Source organism: Ailuropoda melanoleuca, chromosome 13 (assembly GCF_002007445.2).
Source record: "Ailuropoda melanoleuca isolate Jingjing chromosome 13, ASM200744v2, whole genome shotgun sequence".
NCBI classification, from domain to species: Eukaryota; Metazoa; Chordata; class Mammalia; order Carnivora; family Ursidae; genus Ailuropoda; species Ailuropoda melanoleuca.
This window is the reverse complement of record NC_048230.1, coordinates 25,529,193-25,550,079: the sequence shown is the minus strand read 5'-3', so window position 1 is coordinate 25,550,079 and position 20,887 is coordinate 25,529,193. Positions and strand designations below refer to the sequence as shown.

At 51.5% G+C, this 20,887-nt stretch overlaps 1 protein-coding gene across 1 annotated transcript; it reads left to right on the top strand.

Annotated features, from left to right (window-relative positions):
* Positions 1-15,743: 15,743 nt before the first annotated feature.
* On the top strand, positions 15,744-20,123 carry LOC100465166 (keratin, type I cytoskeletal 14). The gene is given in 9 exon segments (XM_002922114.4): positions 15,744-16,158; positions 16,160-16,361; positions 17,591-17,673; positions 18,215-18,371; positions 18,524-18,685; positions 18,770-18,895; positions 18,987-19,207; positions 19,307-19,353; positions 19,868-20,123. Coding segments are annotated over 9 exon segments (1,425 nt in total). The 5' UTR covers positions 15,744-15,829; the 3' UTR covers positions 19,966-20,123.
* The last annotated feature ends 764 nt before the right edge of the window (positions 20,124-20,887 follow it).

Sequence of the window (20,887 nt, the reverse complement as noted above, 5' to 3'; positions counted from 1 at the left end):
CTGCTGAGGGTCACTATAGAATAATCTGGTGGAGAATACACTGTTTTATTGGGGGACCCCAAATGTCAATATCTGTAGGCCTTTTCTCTCAGGTAGGGTCTTCCTCAGGAAGGATGCCTCTAATTTCCTGCCTGGCCCATGAAAAGCTACCAGCTTTCAGGAGGCTATGTGGAGGAAGGGGACTGAGAAGGTCTCAGTCTCAGTTAATCTGACTTAAGTCAGTTTATTACCCCACCCTTACACAAGCTGGGCTCGGTCCCTCAGGGTTTAGTCCCTCTGGGTAAATTCTCCAGAGTACATTTCCAGTTTCTCCTGGGGTAAAGGAGGAATGGTTGACATCCAATGGGGTTGGGGTAGAAAGGAGCTATGGAGGTATCCCTGCTTTTTATGCAGACTTTTGACCCACTTATCCTGCTGTTTCTAGCCCACCTGCCCTCCACCTTCAGAGGTGCCTGGTGCCTCCTATTCCAGAGGCTTCCCAGGGTCCCACTGTGTGAATTTGCTTGCTTCTTGGCTTTTCCCTAGGAAAGTATGAAGATTACTTTTTTGTTTGTTTTCTAGATTCCAAAATTTTGTTACTGTAATCCCTTCTCTTGTTCTCTTTGTCCAATACAGGTTTGATCCATTTATACTAATTTTACGGGTGTTTAGAGGGGTGGTGATAAATGACACATTTAACCTCCAGTGTCATCTGAAGTCCCTGCTTTCATGGCAAAATATTTTTCATCTTTCAAGGCTGCTGAGTCTGATTCATCACTCTGTAATGCATGATCATTGTTGGTTGTTCAGCAAACATGTCTCCTTGTTTATGGTCATCGATCCTGTCTTCTGGGCCATAGGTGAGGTTATGATTCAGATTGAAACCCAAATCCCAATACCCAAAGGCAACCACTAATAACATTTTGGTGAGTTTCTTTCATATATATATTACAGGTCTATCTGTCTGTCTATCTGTCTATCTATCTATCTATCTACAATCACACTATATCATTTTGCATTCAGTTTTTATCAATATTTTAAGAGAAGTACTTTCCTGTGTTATTAAAAGTGTTATACATTTCAATGCTGTTTCCACTGGTTTTTTTTTTTGTTGTTGTTGTTGTTGCTGTTGCAAATTAAAATATTACAGCAATAACATCTTTCTACACAAAGCTTTTATAAATATTTTGCATGATCTTCTTAGGCTTGATTCCCAGAAGTATAATTACTAGGTGAGAAGATAATGAATGTTTTAAGGGTCTCGACTTGTACTGTCCAGTTGATTTCAAGAGAAGTGATTTCAAGAAGAAGTGTAGAATTTTACATATTTTACTAGCAGGGAACGAGAGTGCCTATTTCAAAACCTGCTCACCAACTTTGAGTATTATCTTTTAAAAATTTCTGTTGTTAATTAATTCATCTGTCACTTTTAAAGCTGACCTTATGGAAGGACCCTCGCACTGAGTTAGATGCCCGGTCTGGGTTGCTAAAAACCCCTGAGCTGGATCACATGCTTATGAGCTGTTCTGTCTCAAGACACCAGAGCAGATGGGGCTCCTGGGTGGCGCAGTCGTTAGGCGTCTGCCTTCGGCTCAGGGCGTGATCCTGGCCTTCCAGGATCGAGTCCCACATCGGGCTCCTCCGCTGGGAGCCTGCTTCTTCCTCTCCCACTCCCCCTGCTTGTGTTCCCTCTCTCGCTGGCTGTCTCTCTCTCTCTCTGTCAAATAAATAAATAAAAAAAATCTTAAAAAAAAAAAGACACCAGAGCAGAGTTTGCAGAACGCCCTCTACCTAACAAAGTTGTCGCGCCCACATCTTCATGGTGCATACCGCCCATCAGTGAACCTTCTGGAAAAAAAGGCCTCCATTTGACAGATGGGGAAACTGAGGCCCCAACTAATGAAAGGGAAAAAAAAAGCTTTGTTAGGGTCTCCTAGCTAGTTAGTGAAACTACCTGAGAGCAGAAAGCACGTTTCTCCCTTTCATTGTCATCACCTGTGGAAACAAAACATGAATCCCTTTCAAAGGATGATATCAAGGCAGAAATGTGAGCTTCCCCTTCAACAAGGGAACTAGCTTTTCCATCTGGAAGTGACTTGTGGCTTGGGTTCCCCAGGCTAAGATTCAAGTCCCGAATCAGAGGACATGTTGCTCTTGCCTGGCCTTTCCCGTTTCCTAAGATCCTGGCACCAGAGATGAAGAGGTTGAGCGCTCCCAAATGTTCCTTGTAACTTTATTTTGAACACACCCTCAGATTCTTTATGCTTGAGTTAGTGTCAAAGTTTGTGAAATATTGTTTTAGATAATTGCATGAAGAGCTAAAACAATGGCTGGAGTGAGAATTAATGATAGCCCATAAAGTGTATCTGCTGATGTAAATAAATGAGTGGTAAGCTCGTCAGCTTTTGCCTTCTTTGAGCCCATTGTTTCTGAGGGCTATAAAAGCACAGTGTCCCTCCCGGTGTCTGAGATAAGCCATTTCTTCTGTTTGCCTTCCCACCTCTGAGGGATGTTGTTTAAGACCTTCTCACAGGTTTCTGAGACATAAACACAAATGAAGCTTTTTGTTTTGCTGGTCCCCACAATGCTTAGCACCCAGCGCCTCTGGGACACTCAGTAAGGATGGGTGGAGTCAGGGCTTGGTTTTGGGCTACAGACCTCTGATTTTTCAGGTTTCCATGGAATCAGAAGCAAGTTTCTTCTTCCTTCCTTCCTTTCCTTCCTTCCTTCCTTCCTTCCTTTCTTTTCTTTTCTTTTAAAGATTTTATTTATTTATTGGAGAGCAAGAGAGAGAGACCACAAGTGCATGAGCAGGTGGGAGGGGCCGAGGATGCGGGTTTGATCCCAGGACACTGAGATCATGACCTGAGCAGAAGGCAGATGCTTCACCGACTGAGCCACCCAGGTGCCCCAGAAGCAAGTTTCTTGAGGACAGGCTTCTCTGGATTCCACATGCCCCTGTCCTGTTGTACAAGGCGGCCACCATGGTAGGTTCTCTTCCTGCATGGAGAGAAAGCTAGTTTCTTCCTGAGCCGCGGGAGGATGGGAGCCTGGTCTTGCCAGAGCTGAGGCACCGAGACAGTAGAGTCCTTTCTGTGGTGCTTTCTCTGATGTGCTGTGTGGTCATTGCCACAGGTGGACGTAGCTCTGCACCCATCTCCCCCCAACAGTCCAGGACCCCTCAGGGCTTTGAGTAGGTCAAGGGGTGTTAAAGCAAAGATGTCAGCCATTTAGAAAGAGAGCCCATTTCTGTCTTGACTCCCTGTGAACACATTGCTGGCGCCTGGAGTCCCTTTCTGTCCTATGATTATAGGATTGTTACACATAAAACAGGTAGCTTTTATCTGCCATATGAATAGTGTGATAACGTAAACAAAAATACAAAAAACACACATTCATCCAATGTTCTGTCCCCAGAGTTTTTCTTCTCTCAGGCTCCTTTCTGGCTTCGTTATGCGTGAGCACACATCAAAGAGAATTTTTAAACGATCAAAGGGCTTTGGTATTTAATGAATAAAGTCATAGAAATAAGAGGCTAGTATAAAAGGACATAGGTGCAAGGGTATTTTTTGCTGTATTATTTACAGTGACCAAAAAAGGAAAACAAAGTGACTACCCAATGGTAGTATATAGCTGAGCAAAGAGGGGTTCACTCATACTATGGACTATTAAGCAGCCTCCACAGTCAATAAATTGGAGCTGTGTCGGATGACAAGAAGAGATTCTCCGAGGTATGGGGGAAAGAGAAATCAGCTCACAATGCAGAAAAGCACTGGTAGTATATTGATCCCACTTGTGTGAATAAACAAACCCAGTCCCGCATTTATGTAAATGCATATGTGTGTCTGTATATATGAGCTCCCAAAATATGAAAGGGTACATATGTTGTTAACATAGGTTACCTTGGGGGGTAGGGTGGGAGGCTGAGGTGGGTGTAGGGGAGAGTAGAGGGAAAGAAGAGATCCAAGCAACTAGGAAAGAAAAAAAAGAGTGCACCCACTTTTATACCTATCCATAAAATTGTGTCTGTGTGTATACGAACAGAGAAAGTAAATAAAAAATTTAAAAACCATAAAATCAGTTCATTTGTTGAATACCACATCAACATCCTAGTTAAAAGCACAGGCGTCTGGCTGGTTCAGTTGGAAGAACCTGCAACTCTGGGTCTTGGGGTTGTGAATTCGGGCCCCACATTGGGTGTAGAGATTACTTAAAATAACTAAAAAAAAAAAGAAAGAATAAAAAAACCAGATAGCACACACCAATATCCTGGACTGTCAATTTTATATTATCATGTAATAGAGTCTTTTTTTTTTTTACAATTTTAATAACTTTTAAGTGTAGAGTTCAGTAGTGTTAAATATATTCACAGTGTTGTGCGACAGATCCAAGCTCTCTACTCACTAAACCCCAGTTCCCGTTTGTCCCTTGCCTCAGCGCTTGCTAACAAACCTTCTGCTTTCTGCGTCCATGCTTCTGATTACTTTAGGTCTTTCATGAGTGGAATCACACAATATTAATCCTTTTCATGACTGCCTTATTTCATATGGCACAATGTTCCTTAGGGTTCACTTGTGTTGTAGCCTGTGACACCATCTAATAGATTTTAAATTAACTTTGTATTTAGATAATAATATGACTACACAAATCAAAAGTGGTAACCAAAAGGGGAAATAAAACACCCCTAAATTTAGACTGTAGCCCCTTGCAGAGGGTATTGTGGAACAGTGGAAGGAGGCAAGAGGTCAGTCTGGGGTTGGGCCTGGAGTATGACCCTGGCTGATTCCTTCATCTCTGAATTCAGTTCCTTCTTCTGTAAATTTAGGGTATTCGTATCTACCTGAAGAGGACCTGTTATTACGTTTGGTGCTTGCAGCAAGGCTGGGGACTGGTAGTTGTGTCCTGCCTTCTAAGGCTGAATTGGAGCAAATGTCCCTTTCCTGCCCGCTCTTTGCCAAGACTCCTCGCTATGTCCCTGCACCACCCTCATCCCATTTTACAGGTGAGGAAACTGAGGCTCAGGGAGGCTGAGCCACCTGCTTGAGGATGCATGACTGGTAGGTGGGCTATCAGGTAGGCTGCCACCTCTGTGTGGATCTTCCGGATGAGCAGCCCCCTGGCCTCGCTGGACTTGATCAAGTTTGCAGAGAGGGCGAGTTCCTGCAGGAGCAAAGTGAACTCAGCCCACATGCACAAGGGGCTGCTGGGGGCGAGGAGTTGGGCTGGGCTCAGGGTGGGTGGTGCCTATTGTGGCCAAGCTCTTCCTGGGCAGTCCCTCCCCCACCCCTCCCCCTCCTCCCCTAGGTGAGGCAGTAGAGTATTCACACCATGAAAATGGTAAACGCTGCAAATCAGGGCTAGATTTGTTGTGTTTTATTGATTATCTAGGCTTAAGAAAACCTAGACTTAAATATGTTAAGCAAAAATGTTAAGAATAACGCAGACTAATCTTAAAAGTGTGTCATGCCTCTAGCTGTTGCACTGTTAATAGCAAAAACGATAAGAAAACATGCTTTCTGTATTTGAACTCTGGTTCAGCAAAGAAGTCCCTTGCGTCCTTGATGAATGGCTCAAGTTAGGGCATATGTCTGTGTTGTTTCTCTTTGATCTTCCTCCTCAACATAGACAAAAATTTCAACTAGCATTCATGTTGGAACTATACTTGCTTGTCGATTGCTGCTACAGGTTGCAACAGCTTGGCAAAAATCACTGAAAGCATCCTATGGAGATCAATGGACTATGTGGAATTTATAATAAAGAGTATTCTTCTTATTTGTAAGTTAAGTGTTATACATCCCTTATATTAGTACGATTTATAATATTTATTTTTCTATTATAGTGTATATAAGATAATATACATATATTTCCCCTCTCAGGTGCCTTGTTTTCGGTTCCAGAAGCAGATCCTTAAACAAGAACTCAAGTGCAAGAAGTATATGTGGGTGCAGTCTCATGAAACACCATTAGGGAGTGGGTAGGTGGGACAGGGAAAGGCAGGAAGCTACTAAGGGGTGTGCGATCCAGCAGGTGAACACTGTGGACCACTGTAGCACAAGTCTTAGGGACAGTGACGAATAAACACCTCAGAGTTCCTCCCAGAGGACGAGGGAGCTGGGGTATTTATCCCCCCATCCTGGTAGGTTGAGGGGCCTCTCAGGCAGGGGAGTGGTGCTAACTTACCAGCACCACAGTCTGCCCTGTGCAAAGGCAGAATGGGCTCTGGTGGCCAGAGAAGGCCCTCAGGCAGAGGTCTCTGGTGCCGACAGATGAAGTCTGGCCAGTAAGTGCCCCGGAGAAGTGGCCGGAGCTCGGTGCTTACAGGAGGCAGGCCACCATGCTGCCAGGTTTAGGGAACCTCGCTTTATGGAGCACATCAGCACTTTGGGCCACCTACATATTCAGGGGCAGCTGGGAGGTGCTTGGCCCTTGGGGACTAAGGCCCAGTGGACCTTCCCTGCCTGTACCTCTCTCTGTCTATAACACGGACACAGTAAACACCTTCCGCAAGGGGGTTTGTAAGGTTAAATGAGAGTCAGTGGCAAAGTCTAGCACAGTGCTGGGCAGTGTGGGACTCAGTAAATAGAACCTCTTCACATCCTTCAGTGTTCTGGGATCGAGCCCCACATCAGGCTCCTCCGCTATGAGCCTGCTTCTTCCTCTCCCACTCCCCCTGCTTGTGTTCCCTCTCTCACTGGCTGTCTCTATCTCTGTCAAATAAATAAATAAATAAATAAATAAATAAATAAAATCTTAAAAAAAAATATATGCCTCCTTCTTAGTTAGTGAAGTGTCATGGTCCATTAGGTCTTCCTTTTTGTCTTGGCTGCCAGGAAACCCAGAGACATGTGTCAGGGTTCGCAGCCTCTTCCCTATAGTTTGGCAGTGGGCACTCGTTGGGGTAGCTGCTTAGCTTGCAAAGGTTGGGGCCAAATCTGTGCCTTCCTTCTTCTGATGTCAGATCCCTTTTCTTTGGTCATGGACGGAGGGCAGGTCTGCCTGCTGGGTTGGTCATATAAGATTCTGGCCACCAGCTGTATCAATCCTCTCTGGGGTTTGTCAAATTTGAGCCGATCCTCTCTGGCCGTGAGGCTGAAGGGTGAATTCAGGGCTGCCTCAGCTAAGGTTCCAGCCTTGTGGGGGTGGCTGGCATGTGCAGGTGAAGCCAGGAGGCAGATCAAGGCCGAGGGGTGTGCGTGTATGTGTGTGTTTGTATGCATGTGTCGGGGCAGGAGGGGAGAGTGGGAGAGAACAATGAGTCAATGAATTGCCTCTTTTTGAAATGAATTCAAGTTCCATTGCTTGCAACCAAAACATGTTTATCAGTGTGCCCTATTACCTAATTTTGATTTGACTTCGACCCTTGCTGGATATGTTCAGGTTTATTATACATGTGCCTTTTATCATAAGCTGACCCAGCCCCCTCTTTTGGAAGTGAGTGACAGAAATGGTGTGGGGTGTGTGTGTGTGTTCATGTGCGTGCGGACGCACAGATGTCACCCCCCCATTGCACTGATAGCCAGGGCTGGGAGGAGAAGAACCAGGCTCTAGGTGATGCGGAGTGGCTGGGGGGCTTTCCTGGCCTTGGGGCCTCACCGGAACTCCCGAGCTCCTGCTTCCCTGTCCCCCTCACTCCCAGGCAGGGGAGGCGGTGCTGGGCCTCCAGCCTCAGAATGTGGGCCTCATGGCAGCTCCCATGCCTTCTCCCCTCACACCCAAACTATCCTGCTGACTCCTTCCCGGCAGGGCTTCCGGGCCTGCCCATTCCCATAGACTCCACCCTGGCTGTGTGCTCACAGACTCAGCAGCTCACCACCTGGTCTGCTGGCCTCAGCAGCTCTCCCGAGGCCTCCCTCCTCTTGCCATTCTGCTGCCCAGCACTATCCTGGACCCTCTTTGTTCTTTGACTTTGTCTTTGCTTGCGTTTTGACACCTGTTCCCCATGTGAGCTTACCCCGTCCCCCACGGGTCCAACTCGAGGGCTTACTTTAAGAGAACTTTTTGCCAAACGTTTACTCTGTGCCAAACACCACGCTGGCCACTTGCCATGAATAATCTAGTCCTCTCAATAATCCTGCAAGGTAGGAACTGCTATGCGCATTTGAGAGGAAACTCGCTGGGAGGGCTGCAGTGACCTGTCCAAGGTCACATGGCTGGTCAGTGGGGGAGGCCTGCCTGGAACCCTGGTCTGACTGATTTGGGAGGCCCTGAGCCTTCCTCAGTCCCACATGATGGCTCAGTCTGGGGGAGGGCAGCAGGGCACTGAGATTAGGACCCAGCCACCTATTCTTTCTACTCATGAGGCTGGAACTACTGGGCGACTGCTTTCCTTTCCTTCCCTTGCTCTTTGTTCTCCTGGCCCCGTAGCTTAGGACTCCTGACACAGCCATTCAGCTTAGGTGCTGACGTTCCTCTCGACTCACCAACTCACCGTTGGCACTGGAATTCCCACAGCCACGCCCCTGCCTGGGAATGCCCTCTCCCCACTCCACCCATGCAGGGCTCTTCCTTCTTTCAAAACCTGAGTCAAACGCACCGTTTCCAAGAAGTCTTCTATGTACTACCCACCCCACCTGGCGGCTCCTTGGCTCTGGGCTCCCCTTAGAGAGTAGAGAAAGCTCTACACTCATTTGCCGTCCCCCATCAGACTGGACATCCCCAAGGACAAGGGCTGTGTCTCCCCCATCAGGCTGGAGTAATTATAGTAAATTAACATGCTGAGCACCTGCTCTATGAGAGACACTTTGTGGCCCCTCAGGCACTGTAGTAAGGTCTCCTGGGGGGTGGCACACATCACAGAGGCAGTGGGAAGGATGAGAAGCGGAAAGCCAGGTGATCCAGGGGATGGTGTGGGCCTTCCTGGCAGAGGAGAGGTGTGAAGTGACCCCAGGCCCTCCCAGGATAATGGCAAGGCAGCATCTTCCTGGTTCTCCCTTTTCTGTCCCTTCTCCCAACGTATGTTCCACGTGGACACCAGAGGGGCCTTTGTGAGACACACCTGACAGTGTCAGTCCCCTGTGTAGAACCTTCGGTCCCCCCAGTGTTGTTAGGATGAAGTCTGTGATCCACGTGTAACCCCCGACCTCTGTTCTCAGTTCTGCCAGGCGGCTCAGCTCTGCGCTGTCGCAACGCTTCGGTGCCACACTTTCCTCGGACTAGTGCTCCATGCCCCTGAGTCTTTGCTCGGGTGAGTGAACGGGATGTCCTTCCTCACTTCCTTTCTTGCTCAGCATCTATTCATCGTCAAGGTTCAGCTGAGTTGAGAACTCCTGTAGGATGCTTGCCCGCCCTGGGATGGGTGGGATGACTGCCTTTTCTCTGTTTTCCATCCATCCTTTACCCACCTACCCATCCACCATCTATCCACCTTCCCTTCTTCTATTTCCATCCATTAGCCTTCCTTTCAACCATCCATCCATCTGCCCATGCACCTGCCAGTTCATCTACTTATCCATCCATCCATTCATCCATCCATCCATCCGCCCACCTACCTGCCCATCCATCCATCTATATACATCTGCCCATCCACTTATCCATCCATCCATCCATCCATCCATCCATCCCAGGCATCCTTTCACATTCCCTTACCAATCTTCCCATTCCCTTCTTCCTCCTTTCCGCCCTCCCTTTTGTTTATCTTTCATCTACTTTATGCCACACAGTTTGCAGAAACTATATCTTAAATCTGTGTGTTGAACTGAGGCTTGGCCTTAAAGAACATGAACAATTGGGGCAGGAAGGGAAGACAGAAGTGGAAATTCAGGCAGAGGCTGGAAAATGGGTGGGGATGGGGGGTTGGTGAGGGGACTGGGCTTAGGGGTGGAGCTCAGTTTTCAGGAGCATTATGGGTAGTTGGCTGGAGAAGGTAAATCTTACTTTCCCTGAATAGGTAGCTAATAGATGGTTAGTGAACCCATCTGTTGCTGGGTTTTGGCTACCTAACCCTTCATATTCTTAACAACCTAAGTGTGATGCTGGGGTGCAGGCACAGCCCTTTTCATCCCACATATTCTCAACCTCCTTAGCTTGGATTTCTGGAAGGCACTTGTTAAACATTTTGCACTTGCAAAGCAGGCTCTGTGGGACTTTGGACATGACCCTTTCCCTCTTGGGGCCTCAGTTTTCCCATCTGTAAAGTTAAGAGGCTGGTTTATATGACCCCTGAGGTCCTTTTTGGCTCTGACTTTCGGGGACCCTTTATCAGGAGGGGACCTGTCATTGAAAAGGGAGGCTCAGAGCCAGGCAAGGCTGGGACCGAGTCCTGGCTGAGCGGCTTTCTGTCCTTGGACCTTGGGAATTACCTCAACCTCTGAGCCTCCTGCATCTATCACGTGGGACAGTCGATTTCTGTCCTGTCGTCTTCAGCAGCTGGCAGGTACAGACAAGGCTGTGGACACTGAAACACTTGGCTCGGCCCCTCGTTGTGTCAGTGCAGGCTCTCACAAGGACAAGGCCCAGATGGGCAGGCTGGCCTGGGAAACCAGTGGGTGGCAGACCTTTCTAGGGGAACGGGGACATGAGGCCTCGGGGAGGTGCTCCAGGCTCTCGGTTGCTTCCTGTGCTTGCAATCCTACTTGCCAGCCTGCTCCCTGTCCCCATGCTAGCCCAGTCTTTCTGGAGGCAGAAGTTGAGCTCCAGGTCAGCTCAGGTCCCAGTATGTCATTCCTAGAAGTGACAGCCCTCGACTCTAGGAGACTTTACCCTTGCTACAGGCAGACAGATGGCTGGGACTTGGTGGGGAAAGGGATGGGCCAAGTGAAAGCGGGGGTGGGGGGGGGCAGGGAAGGGTGTGGAGGGACAGGAAAGAAAGGGCAAGGGATACAGAACTCTGCTAGGAGGAGAGGAGAAGCCTGGCCCCCAGCAGACATCTGAGAATCACAAGGAGGGCTCTAACTAGTCATTTGGCTATGAGCCTCTCTGGACCTCAGACTTCCTACCTGTGACCTCGGGAAGACCCTGACTGTCCCCTTCTTTCCTCCAGGCCGGTGGGGTACTAGGAAAAGACTCTGGACATCAAGGACTACAGAAATGGCTGGTGTGTTTTCAAGGGCAGTGGCCTGGGAGTGTGCTGGGTACAGAGAGGGTTTGGGGAGGCCCAGTCTGGCTTTGGGACTGGATGAGAGAGGAAGAAAGGGTTCTTTCTTGGGCCTGGACCCCCTTCCCCAAAGTGTTTCCTAAAAGCCACAGTCCCTCAAGGAGTCCAGGGCAAATGAGGCTCTCAAGCTCACTGGGTATCAAGAGCTCTTTCCCACCGCTAATGGACACAGAATTAGTGCAAAAAAAAAAAAAAGTTGAAGGAGAAACAGTATGGTTGCACCGTCTCCAAGTATCTTCTGCAGGGTATTTTTTAATTTCAGTGGGAAAAATAGTAATGCTACAACAGAGAAATGCAGCAAACACTACCTTAACCAGTAGACAGCAATAAACCCATTCAATAGACGTCTTCTATGCCTGAGGCAATGCACTGACAAGGACACATCATTTCTGTGGTTTTCTTGCCAAAATGCATAACCTCCAACTGGTGATGAGAAAAACATCAGGGAAACCCAAACTGAGGGATATTCTACAAAATAACTGACTAGGCCTCTTCCGAACTGTCAAGGTCATGAAAGACAAGGACGGACTGAAGAGCTGTCACAGACCAGAAGAGACCAAGCTGACATGATAACCAACGGAATATGCCATCCTGCCGCAGAAAAGGGACAGTAGAAAAACCAGAAATTCAAATAAAGTCTGTAGTTAATTAACAGCATTGGGTTAATGTGAATTTATTTGTTTTGATAGCTGTGCAATGTTTACGTAGCATGACCCTATTGGGGAAGCTGGGGGAAGGGTGCACGTGAATTCTTTGTACTATTTTTGCAATTTTTTTGATTTCAAAATAAAAATTTAAAAAACAGGGGCACCTGGGTGGCTCAGTCGGTTAAGCATCTGCCTTCGGCTCAGGTCATGATCCCAGGTTGTGGGATCGAGCCCTGCATGGGGCTCCCTGCTCAGCAAGGAGCCTGCTTCTCCTTTTCCTTCTGTCCCTCCCCTGTTTGTGCGCGCACGTGCTCTCTCCCCCTCTCTGTATCAAATAAATAAATAAAATCTTAAAAAAAATGTCAAAACAAAAATAATAAAGATCTCTCTTCAGAGCAGTTGTTTATGTGTAAAGAGCCCAGAGAAATCAGGTGGTGGGAAGTGTGGCCCGGACACCTGAGAATTCTGTCTCTCTGCTGCCCCATTCCCCAGCGCCCTTCTATGTTGAGCTCCCAGCTGCCCCCAGAAGTCTTTCGGATTGGCCCTGCCCACTCTCATTACAGTCATTCCTCCACCAAGTGTTCACCCCCACCCCTGCAATGTGGCTAGCCCCTGGTCTGTCACACATGTAGTGGGTCCTTCGAACAGTGTCCCCTGCAAAATCACGTCCACCAGAACCTTGAAATGTGTGACCTTATTTAGAAATAGGGTCTTTGCAGGTGTCATATGGCAAGAATTGAGATGAGATCATACTGGGTTAGGGTGAGAACCAAACCCGACGAGTGTCCGGTTTTTGTTTTTGTTTTTTAGATTTTACTTATTTATTCGACTTAGCACAAGTGAGGGGAGTGGGAGAAGGAGAAGCTGGCTCCCGTCTGAGCAGGGAGCCCAACGTGGGGCTCGATCCCAGAACCCTGGGATCATGACCTGAGCCGAAGGCAGATGCTTAACTGACTGAGCCACCCAGGCGCCCCCCCCAATGAGTGTCCTTAAAAGTGACAGAAAAGGACACAGAGAGACAGGCACAGACACAAAAGGCCATGTGAAGATGTGGAGGCAGAGGTTGGGGTTTTGTTGCCACAAACCAAGGAATGCAAGGAGCCACCAGAAGCCGGAAGAGTAAGTAAGGGCTCTCCCCTAGAGCCTTCAGAGGGAGCGTGGCCCCGCCGACATCTTGATTTTGGACTTCTGGCTTCCAGAACAGCGAGAGATACACATCTGTCGTTCTAACCCACATTTGTGGTTATTTGTTACGGCAGTCCCAGGAAACGGATACATACGGATTGCACTTTTCTTCTGTTTGTCCTTATCTTAAGTAGTTTTGATGTGTATCCTCTTTTTCCTTGCAGGCTGGGGGCTTCCTAGTAGCAGGGACAGTCTCTTCCATTAGACTGGGCTCTGAGGACAGGGGCTGTGCCTCTCTCCTCGGACTGGGATGTCATGAGGTCCCCTCCTTCTTTAGGAACCCGCCCCCAGGTGCCGAGCCCATCCTCAGCACACAATGCGGGCTCTGTGGGGGGCTGCCCGGCTCTAAGGCCTCACCTGTTTGGATTGGCTTTGGTCCCTCCTGCAGGCTGGCAGGGAGACTCACCGACCGCAGGAGACATCGCCCCAGGCGCCTCTTCTGCCCCCTCCTTCTTGGGACAGCTGGAGTGAGGGGCAGGTACAAAGCCTGTCTAGGAGTCCGGGGCCCGGCTGACAAGCCCCCTTCCCATGAGTCCCTGCTGCCCCAGAAATCCGCCTCTCCTCCCAATGTCACGAGCACCAGACTAGACCATTTATGCCTGGTTCCATGTCTGCAGGGCTTAGTCCCAGGATCTGGGCCAGGGTTCTAATCCTGGGTGCTGGCAGGGTGGGGCTGGCGGGAGATCAGACTTATATTCTATGCTGGTGTTCAAGGGTCCGTAGGGACAAGGAGGGCTGGCAAGTTCTCTTCTTAGATTGTGTGCATGAACTTATATGTCATGGGTTCCCTACCCTCTTTACTTTTCGATTTCCCTTGGAGGCTGGCAAGGAAGGACCCTCTTTGGGCTCCCCTGAATCAGGTGTAAGGTTGGGGGAGGAAAGCTTTTCCTGTGTCCTCTGCTTTAGGGATTTTATCCGTGGTTGCCCGCAGTGGAGGGGGACAGGGTGGTGGGCAGCACGGAGAAAGCTGGTGTTGGGCTCTGCACCCACTCTGCTCCCCAGGTCCCTGTGGGTGCTGCATTTTTTCTCTGGTAAGTGGCCCCTACCCCACCCGATAGCAATATGTCTCCTAACAAATGCATCTGTCCCTCAGCCAAAATCCCTGCTGCCTCTCGCTGGGGAAGTTGTAGGGCTGGGCCAGGGTGGAGGACCATCCTCTGGAAGGAGATTAGAGTGTCTGTCAGGGGTGGGTGGGGCGAGGTGGGGCCCTTACTTACTCACATCCTTGCAAGTCCTTGGGCGGCAGATTTGGGGAGCCCACAGCCTCAAGTGTCTGTCTCAGCATTGTCTTCTGAGCTCCTAAGCCCCGGCAAGGGGGTGCTCGCTGGCATCTGCTTTGGTGGCAGTCGGGGTGGGGGGAAGAGGGCGGTTTTGCTTCCCTTCTGGGAGCAGTGGATCCTAGGAAGTGCTTTGGAGCCTCCAGCGGGGGGCTGTTGGGGCCTGTCTGAGAAGATGGGACGGGTCAGGCAGCCCCAGACACGACTGCATTCCTCCCAACATGCCTGCTGGGGTCCATGGAGCTGAGGGGCTGGCAGGAGGGCGGGGCGGGGCTGGAGGGGGTGCCTTTGGAGGTTGTCTGGGAGACACGGGGCAGCTGAGGCCCTGATATGCAAACCTCCAAGGCAGAGCCAAATGGAGCCCTGGAAATGTCCCCTGAGCCTCAGGGGGTTCAGGAGTCAGGGTCCTGCACATCCACTCCCGGTGTCTGCATCCCCTCCCACCCCCAAATCCCGCAGGCCGGCTCCACAAGGGGCTCCAGTAAGGGTGCCTGAGCCAGCCTCTCCCACTGCAGCAGCCCTGGGAGCTGAGGGACACCTGGGGCTCGAAGGAAATAGGCCTTTCTGTCCTGTTCCAGGGCTGTTGCTCCACCTTCTTTGGGCCCAGACTAGGCTACAGCAATGCTAACCGACTTCACACTTGGCTTACCGAACCCCTTCACATACACGACCGCGGTGGATTCTCAGAGCTGACTCTGAACCAGGCAGGACAGATGATATTCACCCCACTTTACGGATGAGCAAACTGAGGCTCAGAGAAATACCAGGTCTTGGGTGGTGCAGGGGTACATGGCAGAGCCAGGACACAGTCCGACTCCATGCTCTTTTGCCACGGCTCTGGCTGGGCCTGAGATGCCACCTGCCCTTGGCCACCTGCTCTTGGCCAGCCAGTGCCATGCGTCCAGCCACAGGTGTGTGGAGGATCTCGGAGTCTGTGCCCAGGGCTGGGGAAAGCTGCCTGGGTTTCCCTTCAAGGGGAGGGTGTCAGGGTGGAAGTCTGAGCCGCCGGACTGGCTGGGCATATTTCAGGGATGTGACAGGCTTCTTAGCACAGCCCAGCAGGTCAGATCTGGCAAGACCCCCAAGAACTTCTCTCTTTTTATAGATGGTGATTCTGGGAGGGCGTCGCCGGGCCTCACGTAACCTTGCCATGCTGGCACTTCTCCTGCTAGGTACCCCCTGGAGTGGTGGGCTTCCTCTAGGTGGATGTCAGAGGCCCACCTGGTTCATGGGAAACTCGCAGGTCACCAGGTTTATGGTGCAGAGGCCCTACTCCCTGCCACCTGGCCGAGCCCGGCATGCGGGCTCCTGAGGGCTGCGGCTCCCAGGGCCAGATGGGAAAGTGTAGCCTGCAGGCCCACACCTCCTATGTGAATCACGCCTGGCGGGACAAGAAACCAAAAACACACTAAACAATGAGTTTCCAGTAAAATATGACAGACGTGATGGGGCGGGGGAGGGGAGGGCTCTGACTGGGAGTTGGCACTGGCCTGTGGGTGATGAAAGCCAAGGGGAATGGAAAATGCCAGTCCCGCCCCCTACTCAGGAGTATAAAGCACCCACATCCTATTCCAACTTACCTGAGCACCTTTCTCTCCTCTCTGCCGATTTGCTCGCTCGCTCACTCACTCACTTCCGTCCTCGGCACCATGACCACCTGCAGCCGCCAGTTCACCTCCTCCAGCTCCATGAAGGGCTCCTGTGGCATCGGTGGTGGCTCCAGCCGCATGTCCTCTGTCCTGGCCGGAGGGTCCTGCCGGGCCCCCAGCGCCTACGGGGGCCTGTCGGTCTCCACCTCCCGCTACTCCTCCGGGGGGGCCTGCGGCCTGGGGGGCGGCTACGGCGGCGGCTTCAGCAGCAGCAGCAGCTTTGGTGGGGGCCTGGGGAGCGGCTTTGGTGGAGGGTACGGTGGTGGCCTTGGCGCTGGCTTTGGCGGTGGCTTTGGTGGTGGCCTTGGTGCTGGCTTTGGCGGTGGGGATTGGGCTCCTGGTGGGCAGCGAGAAGGTGACCATGCAAAACCTCAACGACCGCCTGGCCTCCTACCTGGACAAGGTGCGCGCCCTGGAGGAGGCCAACACCGACCTGGAGGTGAAGATCCGGGACTGGTACCAGAGGCAGCGGCCAGCCGAGACCAAGGACTACAGCCCTTACTTCAAGACCATCGAGGACCTGCGGAACAAGGTGCGTGGATTGGGCTCAGGACTTGCCATGCCCCCACCTCCCTCTGGAGCAGTAGATGCCTTGGGCCGTTGGCATCTTTAGATCCGGCAGGGCAGACTCCAACTCCAGATCCCTGTCTTCTGACTCCAAACACCTCTGGCAGAGCTGGTCAGTGTCCCCAGCCCAGCTCATGCTCTTCTGGGCTCCAGACCCCAGGCCATGTGAGACGGGGGATCCCTACACTGACCTTTTATAGGGGAAGAAGACAAAGCTTGGAGAGGTGCGGAGACCTGCTCAAGGCCACACAGCACATCAATGGCAGAGCTGAGGCTAGAAACCTTGCGCCCACTTGCTAGCACAGGACGCAGCTACCTGTTGCCCAGCGCAGGGGCGGAGCGAGGCTGTAACGGGACCGGGCTAGACACCCAAACCACTCATTAGCTCATTAGTCTGGGCTGTGGCGGCTGCCGCCCATGAGCCCTGGCACCAGCCCCTCCCCACAGCCGGGGCGGGAGCACAGAAACCCCACTGAGACAATCAGTGGTGACCCACCTTACATGCCCTGCACGGGAGGGAGCCTGGGGGACTTGTGTCACCCGACTCCAGCCTCACCCCTACCCCCTGCTCCAACCTCACCCTGGAAGCCCTCCCCACTGATCCTGTTTCTTGGTGTCTGGTTCTGATGCCTTGCGCAGATTAGGTAAATTAGAGGATGAGGGAGGGAACTCCAGCCAATCCGGGGTTCAATCTTTGTTCTTGTTCTTCTGCCTCTTCTTTTCTCATCCCTTGTGCTGGCTGGGTCTCCTCTTTTGGGAAAGCCCCACCTGAGGCCCATGCTCTTGCAGGCTGGAAAAGGAACGTTGAAGACTGGCAGGGCTGGCTGAGGCAGAAAGAGGAGAATTAAGACCAGGAAGGGAGTCTGGAGAGCCTTAGGTCACTCCTCTGCTCTGTAGGTAGGGAAACTGAGGCCCTGCAACCCGTCTGTGGTAGAACCAGGAACCAGCACTCAAGGGCTTTTGGTTCCGAGGCCAGGGCTGTTTCTATCCATTCTTCTGACCAGGAGTCAGCAAAGTCCTGTGTCAAAGCTGGACTACAGGGGCTAATCCTTTAGGCTGCTGTGGCAAAGACTTTCGGGAGAAGGGGAGACTCCGGTGAGAGCAGGAAATCAAAGGCCTGATGTACGCAGGCTGCAGTGAAATCTGGCTGGTGATGTCCGTTTGACCAACCCTCTGTGTCCCCTCCACCTGCAGATCCTCACGGCCACTGTGGACAATGCTAACGTCCTCCTGCAGATTGACAATGCCCGCCTGGCCGCTGATGACTTCCGGACCAAGTGAGTTTGCAGTGGTGGCTCTGGATGTCCCATCTCCCCAGGGTGGGGCATTTTCGTGTTCCCTAACCAGAGCTGACGAGTTGCCAGGATGGCCACGTGAGAACCCCTTGGGGTGCTTATAAAAATACAAGATGCTTGGGCCCCACCCTTGGAGTTCTGATTCAGTTATTTTTTAACAGGCTACCTGAGTGATTCTGATCCACAGCCAGGTTTGGGTGCCATTGCTTTAGGGAGAGGTGTTCCCTATTTTCCCTCCTGTCCTTGAAGTGCAGGAGGCAGTCAGTTTGGAGGCCTGCATGCTATTGGTTGTGAGGCCAGAACTGAATTCTATAGCATGATGGACTGCCTTATTCCCTGGCCCCAGGGATGTTCAGAGCTGAACCATCAAAGGGCGGTGTGTCCAGCCATGCCATTTTCAAGACTGACTCCCTAAACCACCCACAGAGTGCCCGCTATGGGAAGAAGCTGCAGGGGGCTGAGAACAAAGCCTTCCGTGTGGCCAGGTTGGGTGTCTCATTCCTTTTGTCTCGGGTCATTCCAGGTACGAGACGGAGCTGAACCTGCGCATGAGCGTGGAGGCCGACACCAACGGGCTGCGCCGGGTACTGGACGAGCTGACCCTGGCCAGAGCTGACCTGGAGATGCAGATCGAGAGCCTGAAGGAGGAGCTGGCCTACCTGAGGAAGAACCATGAGGAGGTGAGGGCCAGCTTAGAAGATGAGCTGGGAGGGAAGGGATGGAATTGAGATGGGGGAGGGCAATGCTCAGGCCAGGAACGCCTCTGACTGGGGAACCCCAACTGGCTGCCATAGTGCAGCTCCTGACCATGGACTGTGCTTTGGTCGTGCAGGAGATGAACGCTCTGAGAGGCCAGGTGGGTGGAGATGTCAACGTGGAGATGGACGCCGCCCCCGGTGTGGACCTGAGCCGCATCCTGAACGAGATGCGCGACCAGTACGAGAAGATGGCGGAGAAGAACCGCAAGGACGCCGAAGACTGGTTCTTCAGCAAGGTGGGTGTTATTCTGGGTGGAAGGGACCCAGGAGACCCGCCTTCCAGGAACTTCTAGTGTGAATGATTTTTTTCTTTTCTGCAGACAGAGGAGCTGAACCGCGAGGTGGCCACCAACAGCGAACTGGTGCAGAGTGGCAAGAGCGAGATCTCCGAGCTCCGGCGCACGGTGCAGAACCTGGAGATCGAGCTGCAGTCCCAGCTCAGCATGGTAGGGGGGCTCCCAGGCATGGATTGGAATCAGGACTAGGAGGGAGGGAGTGACTACCCTCATTGATCCCTGATCTTTCCCTCCCTCACAGAAAGCATCCCTGGAGAACAGCCTGGAGGAGACCAAAGGCCGCTACTGCATGCAGCTGGCCCAGATCCAGGACCTGATCGGCAACGTGGAGGAGCAGCTGGCCCAGCTGCGCTGCGAAATGGAGCAGCAGAACCAGGAGTACAAGATCCTGCTGGACGTGAAGACGCGGCTGGAGCAGGAGATCGCCACCTACCGCCGCCTGCTGGAGGGCGAGGACGCCCAGTGAGTGCACTGCCCTCCATCCTAGTCCTGCTCCCTCCCTCGCTATTCACCTGCTCTACTCCATGTGTCTAACGATCTTGCCCTTTTCTGTCTTCATAGCCTCTCCTCCTCCCAGTTCTCCTCTGGCTCTCAGTCCTCCAGAGACGGTAAGACCTTCCTCCTCCCCAAGCCTGGACTCATCACCACTTACGGTCTCCCAGCAGGTCTAGGAAGTTGGCTTTTTGAGGGGTTGAGCTAGAGTTTTCTCACCCAGGGTCCCTTATAAACCTCCTTGGGTAGAAGAAGCCATTTTCTAAATCTTCCTTAGAGTTAGTAGCTAGTGGCCTCTACTTTTTACTTCTGTCACCTGGTGTCTGTGGCGGACCCCATGGTTCTGGTGGTCAGCACCAAGGACAGGGCCCCCACATGCTGAGACCAGACCTGTCTGAGTTCTTCAGGGCCTCCAGTCTGAGGACACAGACTTTGCTCCTGACCTTAGGGAGTTCTAGTTTGAAAAAAAATGTGTTGATGGTATCAGTGCTGGGATAAGAGCTGTGAGCGAAGTCATAATCAGGACAGAGGGCAGCAGGAAGAGCGTTCATTTAAGTCCCGTCAACTCCCTGGTCTCCCCACTCCTGATTTCTCCACTGCCGGTAACAGCCTCTGTCCCCTCTTCCCCAGTGACCTCGACCAGTCGCCAGATCCGCACCAAGGTCATGGATGTGCACGATGGCAAGGTGGTGTCCACCCACGAGCAGGTTCTTCGTACCAAGAACTGAGGCTGCTCGGCATTGCTCAGGCCTAGGAGGCCCCCCACGTGGACAAGATCTCACTGAGGGATCCCTTCTCTTGCCCCCCAAGCACTTCACACTTGAGTCCTGCCTCACCCTTGCCCCCTCCTGACAATCAATAAAGCTTCATTATTTGAGTTGCACAACTCCCGCCTCTGCCTGATGGTCATTGTCAGGAGTGGAGGTGGGGAGAAAACCGGGGGAAGGATCTCTTTGGAGCTTGTCTTAGCACCTGGCTGTGGCCTCTGGGACTGGGGGAAAGGGCCTGGGGGCGGACTGGGCTCAGGTCCTGGGATAGCTTTCACCATCTCGAAAGATACAGATCAAGTGTGTCCTAGGTCATTTGTGGTGTCTCCTAGGGCATGGAGGAACATTCATTCACTCACACACTCATTCGTTGACTCACTTATTCATTAATTTGTTTATTCATTTGCCAATATTATTGAGTGCCTTTTGTGTGCCGGGCACTGTGGCAGGTTAAAGTTTTTTTTTTTTTTTTTTTAACAATTTTGTCATCAGGGACTTCTTTGAGAATACATTGAAAGCTATAGATCTTCTCTCTTCCCCCAGCCCAATGAGCACACACACATTTGCACATAACTCATGAGGTTCCTGGGTCCCCTAAAGCTCATCAGTGGAAGGTCCACAAACCCAGCAAGCGCTCATGCTTTACTGTGAAGTTGTCTCCCTCCATCCCACCTGCTCTTGCCTCTAGAGCTGGGGCTGAACCTGCCTGCTCTCAGTTGACATAGCCCAGGTTGATTATGATCTCCAAACCTCAGTTTTCATGTCTGTAAAGTGGGCACAATGACACTACCTACCTCATGGGCTTTTTGTGAGAATTTTCTGGAAGAATGTGCAAAGTCCACTAGTGCAGGGCCTGGCACTGTGCGGGCTCAGGGCACGACTG